The following is an 8,380-nucleotide window of genomic DNA, read 5'->3' as shown; positions in this document are numbered from 1 at the left end:
AGGATAAAGGAAGCATTTGCACAGTTTGTACATGTTGTTAGCAGTGATTTGTTTTCCACTTTCTTGTACTGTAAAACATTTTAGTGAACAGAAGAGGTCAAACTATCTGGTATCACAAGAGAAATGCAAAATTTGACAAAAAGCTGAATTTGATCTGTTCTTTTTTTTTAATTTTTTTTATTTTGTGGTTAATCTCACGACTCATCAGATTTATGATGCACTTTTATTGGAAACCACTGCAGCCAGTGATGGTTTAGATCTGTGTTGCAGTAGATGATTTTCTTCATGATTTGCACACTGCAGACAGAAGTTATTGATTATAATGAACATGTCTTAACTACAGGAAGTGAATGAGATAGAATAAAACACATTAGCAGCTATGTTAATAAGACTGACAGTTAGTTATGTTTAGCTTCAGGTTCATATAAATACCATTTTGGAACATGTCAGACATTATTGATTAAACTGTCGGATTATTTTCTCAATTAATGAATCATTCATTTGATCTGCAAAACATAGAAAAAATGTCCACCAGTACCCTAAAGCCCAAAGTGGTGTAATGAAATGTTTAGTGTAGATTAATAAACAGTCAGAAATCCCAAACAGATTCAATTTACTGTCATGTAAAACCAAGAAAAGTAGCAATTCAACATTTAAGAATCTGAAACTTGCCATTTTTCCTTTTAAAAAAGTACCTACACTAGTCATCTGTTTATTTCATTTTCTGTCCACTGACTAATTGCTTAATTGACTAATTGTTGCAGTGTAGGTCTAATAAGTCTAAATGAGGAAATTCCAAAACCTTTCTGGCTGCTTCTCATGGCCAGTGCTCAAATATGATTGAGATATGAGTTTTAGATATAACTCACCTATTTACTGGTATTGATCATTAAAGTTACTCTTATTTTTTGCACTTTAGTCTCAACATCACATCACATGGAAAACCCATACTGCATGTTTGTATAGACTGCTCTGGTGCTAATAACATTGTGATGCCCTCTGTTGATGAATTTTGACAAAAATGGTAAAGATGTGATGGGTCCGTCCACGTTCTTTAACGTGAGAACTTGCAACTTTTCTTGGTTTTACATGATAGTAAATGAACATGTTCTGGTTTTGGCTTGTTGATTGAACAAGACAAGACATTTAATGATGACACTGTGTGCTCTAGGATATTGTGGTGGATATTTTTCACATAAAACAAGTAACTAATTAATTAAGAAAATAATTGAACAGGTGGAAATAATCATTAGTTGCAGCCTTAATGTCTGACATGTATCAAAATGGTATGGTATTTGTGTCAATTTGTGTCTTTATTAATCTTTAGTATTATTATTATTATAAAGCTCTCATTACTGTAATATGTACTTCAATTATCTATCATGTTTGACAGTATAATGTTTTACAGTAAAACACCAAAACAAAGAGAAAATCAACCGATGATTGATTATTAATGAAGAAAATAATCCCACAGATTCATAATTTTTGCTGATGCTTTAAAGGTCAAAGGTCAAATCAAAGACAGGGTTTAATTTACAATGAATGCATCATAACTCTGATACATACAGTTAAAAGTGCAGTCATAGTTGCATCTTTGTACTTTAGACATATTTTATTTTGTGGTTAATTGTGAGCCATGGAAGCTGTTATTTGCACTTCACTAAAGCAGTGGTTCCCAAAGAGATGCCTAAAACATTTTAAGGGTCATCATATATTGAATTGGATGTTGTTGTTTTTTTAAAATATGGACGTAACTTTTTTTTGTTGCTGTTTTTCTTGTGAAACATACTTTAGCTGTTTATGGCTCTAATAACCCATCACATGAAAAAGTAATAGAAGAAGAAAAAAAACACTTTTTGTTGTTTAAGTTGTGGACAGAAGAGTATTTCCCTTTCTTTTAGTGTTTTATTATAAAACATTTTTGGAGAACTGTCTGGTATCTCAAAAGAGAAATTCAAACATGAGATGAAAAACTGAATTTTATGAAGCAGAAATATATTTTCGTCCTCTTGTTTTATTCAATCACTCGTGCTATTCATCATGACTTACACACTGCAGACAGACAGACATGTGTTGTTTCTCATCTACAGGAAGTAAATCAGAAATAACAGAAATACATACTCAATAGAAGAAAAAGTTCCATTTTTATTTGAACTGCTCACACTTCTTGTCATGAAGGGTCACAAATAGACCATGCTTCATGTTCAGGTTGGGAGCCACTGGCCTGTACTGGTTGAGTGGGATATCTACAGTATAAGGTCTGATGGTGTTAGTGATCCATTTATCCACTAGATGGCGGAATAACACACGCTATCATTTTTGGAAACCCACCTCAGTTCCCCGTCAGTTACATTTTAGTTTAGTTCTTGGGATGAATGCAGACTTTGATCCACCAGGGGCCGTACTTCCCTGTGAGGTGGGGGTGACTGACTCCCCACTGGACTCCCCACTGCTGCAGCGCTTTGCAGCCGTAGAGAAAGATGGCTGTCTGCTGTGACGTAGGGCCGCCTGGTGTGACGTCACGCAAGCCTCTCGAGCCACTGTCCTAAATCTCCAATAAGTCCTGCTCCCATGAACACCATGGTTAGATTAAATGCTCCTCTCCAAAAAAAAAAAGAGGTTATATGTGTTTTGAAATGTTTACATCATACATATTTCCACGCATTTCCACACCTGTCAGACATCAATCTGACCTACTGTAGGTCACCTGAAAGCTGAAATGAGGTCAGCAGCAGCAGCAGGAGACGTCTCGTGTGTGTGTGTGTGTGTGTGTGTGTGTGTGTGTGTGACGGTGAAGTACAAACTGTCCAATTTTCTTCTTTTCTTTTGTCACCTCCTCTCCTCCCTGCTCGTATTTTTTGCCCCCACCCCTCTGTAACTCATTTCTCGGAGCTGTGAGAGTTGTCATGGAAGAAAACATGAAAAAGTCTGAACAAAGTTTTGAGGAGAGAGAAAAAAAAGAGAGAGAGAGAGAGAAAAGGAAAAGCTCAAGGCAGCCAATACAGGAGAAGGTTATTATTGCAGGCAGTTTGTTAAGATTGAATTTAATGGGGTCTACAGTATGTTGGCTGCAGACTAGACAGGACATCAGTCTTGATTTTATGGCATTTTTGGGCCATTGATACATTCATAAGTGTTTGTGTCAAAGTGGAGCTAAAATAGGCCTAATTTTATGAAAATTGGTGAAAATTGAATTCAAAATAACCTAATTATAAAATCACCACATCTAAAAAATTGAAAATGATATTCCTTTGGAGATAAAGTATGGATCTTAAATTATATATTTTTACACTTGATGGATAGATACGTTTTAATATTAGTTTAAAATTCGCTTTGGGGAGCATTTAATTATATTTCTGTAGTCTACCTATATTTATCTCTTTGCATGGTCGCTTGTAATAATTTTTATTTGGACGTAAATATTAGAAGAGAAATGTGCATCTTCATAATACATATTAATGATTTTAATTGCGAATAATAACAGTAAGCAACTTGCCTTTTAGTTGTTCATTGCGCACATTTATTTTCATCCGGCTCTCGGGATTATATCATGTACCAATCAGTTCAAAACAACAACCTGAAGCCTCGATAACAAAGGCTCGGTAGCCTCATGCCCGCCACTTCAAAGAGTCCTCATTATTCTCAGGAATTAGCCGGAACATTTGGACTAATTACCGCTAATTGGCCATAATAGCCGTGTGCCAGAACAGTGGAAAGGTACTGATTTAGATGATTAAGAATGTCTTTGCGAAATTCTGTAATTAAGCAAGGCATAAGCAAGATTTACCTTGGATGCAGAAACATTGCTTTAATTTTAATTGCCTGTGATTATATGGCCTGCGAATTATGTGCCCGCATCTCGGCTATCATCCAAACAATTTATTTTAACTGTAATATTTTGCCTTGAGCTATACGATATTATTGCTTCATTAAAGATAATTGTAAGGCGACGGGATGATATGGATTGTTGGGTGCAGGGTGCTCTTTTTAATTGCAGCTGTACAAGTCCACAGATTATCCCGCCGTATAACGTTGAAGGCGAAGCCGTGAAATATGCAGCCCACAAGCCAGTAAAATGCACAAGTGTGGCTGATGATCCCCGTGACAGTGTGTCAGTGATCTGCATGTCACTGCTGTAATGTGATGGGACCGCACATCTCACTACTGCTGCTGCTGCTGCTGATGCTGCTGCAGTCTGACAGCTTGTTGCAGCCATAAAAAACTAAAAAAGCTGAAAAAGTAGCACAAAAAATCACTTCCACCTCTGAAAAATTAAACAAGCAGCAAGGTTTAAAGCCACAAATGGTCACAATAATATAAATGATTGTGTCTGCCACCAGAAGACGCTGTGTTTCTTTAATTCCTGTTTAAGTGAGATGTCGGCTCCAACCTCCAGGCACACACTTCTGCTATGGGAGCTGCTGCAAGTTAGACCTCCTGACAAGGGCTTCACGTTTCATGATATTTTCTTTATTATTTTCTTTATATAAGTGCAGTAAGTGCAGCTCCGGTATGGTCCTGACATCCACAGAGTGTGTAAGTTAGAAGTTATTGTACCTACTCGTCTCTGCTTGTTTTTAGTCCATTTAGTAATTGGAAAGCGTTTGGATTGTATTATATTAAAATATTTAAAATGATATGCTAGATCTATGCATAAGTGAGGGGAAAAAATGGTAGTCTACTATCATTCCATAAAAAAATACAGCAATAATGTTAATAATATCTTGTGTAATGTCATAAATTTCTGCTTAAAATATAATATTTGTATCACTTTTGGGTGTAAGTTGCAGAAAAGAAAGGGAGACTAAAATCTTTCTGGATATTTGGCTCTAGAAAAATGTCTTGACTTCATGGCTGTTTGGATGAAGGCGAAAATCTTCCCTTGTGCGTAAAAAGCATTCTAGAAATGAGATGTGATTTAGTTAAACTGTTACGGCTCCTTGAGCATTTAGGCAAGATGCTACCGAGGGCTACCTTGCGTTGTGCTGCAGGAGAGTACTTGAACGCCGTTAACTTCACACGAGAGCCTCTTCTACTCCAGACTCTCTCTCTCTTTTTTTTTTAACCGTGTCTCTTAGACGAAGTGTGTGCATCTGAATTTAGGTGACACGCTGCTTGCGTCCAATGATATCAAAAGAAAAACACGCGGTGGGGGTTAATCATTTACGCAGCCACTTAACACGCGGATGTGTATTTATTTACTTATCAGTATCAGTCAATTTCCCTCTCCGCAAGTGCACTTTTGCATGTCTGAGTACGATAAGGCATAACACAAACAATCCTGCAATCACTGGAGGCCTCTCATGGCCATTAAAAGTCAGTAGTTCAACTGAGGAGTGGTTCTCCAACTCTCAAGTCCATATAGGCCTCCTTTCATCAAGAGGCCCTCGTAAACATCACTACAGTTAATAAAGTGTATTGTGGTCAGTGCGATCTCAAGGTGCAGCAGTGTGTTTATCAGCGGCAGCAACAAGTCACAAACTCTAAATGCATCAGCTGTGAGCCGGGACACCGCCTGCAGCCACTCTGCGCCGCCGGGATGAACATTTATGATCATGTACTACAGCGCTTATGTTATTGTTAGTGGGAGGGGAGCACATGTCTTGTAAGTGAAATTACGCTCGGCGTAAAAAGGAGGCTATAGAGCTGTTTTGTATTGTGGCCGATGCCCCGCCTCTGATGGTAGCCTTAAACCTGGCACCCAGCTAAAACAAACCAAAGCCAGCACCGAGCTCCCACTCAATCCAATTAAGGCGGACTTGAGGCGCTCTCCTACGTGTTCATCTACCAGGATCGACGTTGAGACAACAGGAACCAGAGGGGCTTTGGCCAAAAAAAAAAAAAAAAAAAAAAAAGAGAAGGAGAGATTGCCTTGCCTTCTAATTTCTCCCTCTCCAGCCCCAGAACAATGTCGATGAGCCCCAAGCATACGACTCCTTTTTCTGTTTCCGATATCTTGAGTCCCCTTGAGGAGAGCTATAAGAAAGTAAGTATGGAGAATAACAACTTGGGGGCTCCTCTCACTTCTTACCGGCAGCCGCAGGTCTCTCAGGCGGCGATGCAGCAGCACCACATGGGCCATAATGGGACTGTGTCTGCGGCTTACCACATGACTGCTGCAGGTGTTTCTCAGCTGTCACACACGGCCATGGGGGGCTACTGTAACGGCAACATGGGCGACCTGCCGTCTTACCAGGACGGCATGAGGGGCAGCGCCACTGCCACCGGCTGGTACGGAGCCAACCCAGACCCGCGTTTCTCCACCAGTAAGTATCCTGTACCTGCTTGACTCCAGCTTTTGAAGTGATCGCAGTGTTTTTACTTGCATGCTTTTCTTTTTGTTTTATGCTGCGTTTTAGTGCTGGGCGTGTTTGAGCGCCGAGGTGGACACTATCCTATATCTCTTAAAGTAGTTTTTTATTTTTAATTATAAGGACAGGCAAAGATCAAGTGAAGTCATCCTTCATTTCATCTGAGGCAACATCTGGGGGGGAAAAAGTCTCACCAGAGGAGCATTCATTCCCAGATTTCCTTCTCAGCTTTACGCATTTGTGCAAGACAAGTTTATTAACCAGCGTCCTATACTTTGTTTTATTAATTCACAAATAATATACTGTCAGTCATGAATTATCGCTGCTCTTTGTGCTCAGAAATGGACCTGATAGCCTATAATTTGACAAGTTGATAATAAGAATATGTATTTTGACAGGCGGTGTAGTTTTGGATGAATGGATAAGAGATCCTGATCTTTTGGAGAAGGTTTTAAGCATGAGTTGCACCATTTTTACTGTCATGAAAATAATTATAGGGTTGTAAATACATGCATGCCAAGATCAATGAAATTATAACCAATATTTGTCAATCATTACTATATCCGAACTCACAATTTTCCAGGTTTCCCACAAAAGGGACATTGTAATATTTCACTGCTACACTGGTTTAAAGTGAAGTCAGATATTTTATTGTTTTTATTTTCTATCCCTCAGTTTCTCGCTTCATGGGCTCCTCGTCGGGGATGAACATGGGCAGCATGGGCAGCCTCAGCTCCCTGGCAGACGTGGGTAAAGGCATGGGCTCTCTGTCCAGCACCCCGAGGAGAAAGAGGCGAGTGTTGTTCTCCCAGGCTCAGGTGTACGAGCTGGAGCGACGCTTCAAGCAGCAGAAATACCTTTCGGCGCCGGAGAGGGAGCATCTGGCAAGTATGATCCACCTCACCCCGACCCAGGTGAAAATCTGGTTTCAGAATCACCGGTATAAGATGAAGAGGCAGGCGAAAGACAAAGTGTCCCAGCAGCAAATGCAGCAGGACAGCGGCTCCTGTCAGCAGCAGCAGCAACAGTCGCCCCGGAGGGTGGCCGTGCCGGTGTTAGTGAAGGACGGGAAGCCGTGCCAAGGCAGCGGCCACACGCCCACATCCTCCACACAGACCCACCACCAGCAAGGGGGCAATGTCATGATCATGTCCAACAACACATCCGGCCTCGGGCAGCACCAGAGCCAGCAGGTGGGAAGCACAGGTCATTCTCCAGATTTGGCACCGCACTCCTCCAGTCCGCCATCACTGCAGAGCCAGGTGGCCGGCCTCTCTCACCTGAATTCCCCCGGCGCAGAGTACGGCTCGGCCCTGCAGTGTTCAGCCCTGTTATACGGCAGGACGTGGTGACAAGAGCCCCGGCTATCATTTAAACCTTCTTCTATTTAAGATTTTAAAAAAACAACAGAGACACATTTCTTTCAAGACAGTTTCACTGTAAATGTGCGCATTTGAACAAGAACTGTGTGAAATCGGTGCAGAAGCTCCTCTTGAATTTCCACCTTTTGGAAGGAAATTGTGACTTGTACGGAGAGAAGAAAGGAGAGAGAAATTCTTTTTTTTTTGACCAGAAACTGCGGATGTGAAAGTCTTTGGATTTATTTATGTAAATTATATTGAGACAAAAGATGAATCAGCAGTCATATAGGCCGCATTAGTTGGAGGAAAGGCATATAGACTACAGGACTGCTGTATATGGGTGCTGTTAAAAAATCCTCCCCACAAACAAACACACATGACTCTGATTTATAATAGAATTTAATGTAAGCCGTAGATCTAGCTTGTATATTTCTGTAAAAGGTTTGAATTTTAGCTATCTGTTGTACAAAGTTTTTGACGCTCTTGCCGGTTTGTTGTCGTTTCATTGGTATTTGTACGTTTTATTTCTTTGTAACTTATATAGATATTTGACTTACTACAAAACAGTCCTATTAATAAATTATGGAAACAATATAGTTAAGGTTTTTTTGTGAAATATGTGGTGTTAAATACCGGAAATAGGCCTGGAGAAAATCAGATTACGCACAAACGGTGTGCAGCATTATTATTATTATTATTAGGCTATTA

At 40.0% G+C, this 8,380-nt stretch overlaps 1 protein-coding gene across 1 annotated transcript; it reads left to right on the top strand.

The window, feature by feature from the left end:
- The first annotated feature begins 5,908 nt into the window (after positions 1-5,908).
- On the top strand, positions 5,909-7,663 carry nkx2.1 (NK2 homeobox 1). Its single transcript, XM_053335756.1, has 2 exons — positions 5,909-6,266; positions 6,987-7,663. Exons 1-2 carry the CDS (start codon positions 5,909-5,911, stop codon positions 7,661-7,663), a joined length of 1,035 nt encoding a protein of 344 aa, XP_053191731.1.
- The last annotated feature ends 717 nt before the right edge of the window (positions 7,664-8,380 follow it).

This window comes from Scomber japonicus, chromosome 16, assembly GCF_027409825.1.
Source record: "Scomber japonicus isolate fScoJap1 chromosome 16, fScoJap1.pri, whole genome shotgun sequence".
In the NCBI taxonomy this organism is placed as follows: Eukaryota; Metazoa; Chordata; class Actinopteri; order Scombriformes; family Scombridae; genus Scomber; species Scomber japonicus.
This window is presented reverse-complemented; position numbering and strand designations above follow the sequence as displayed.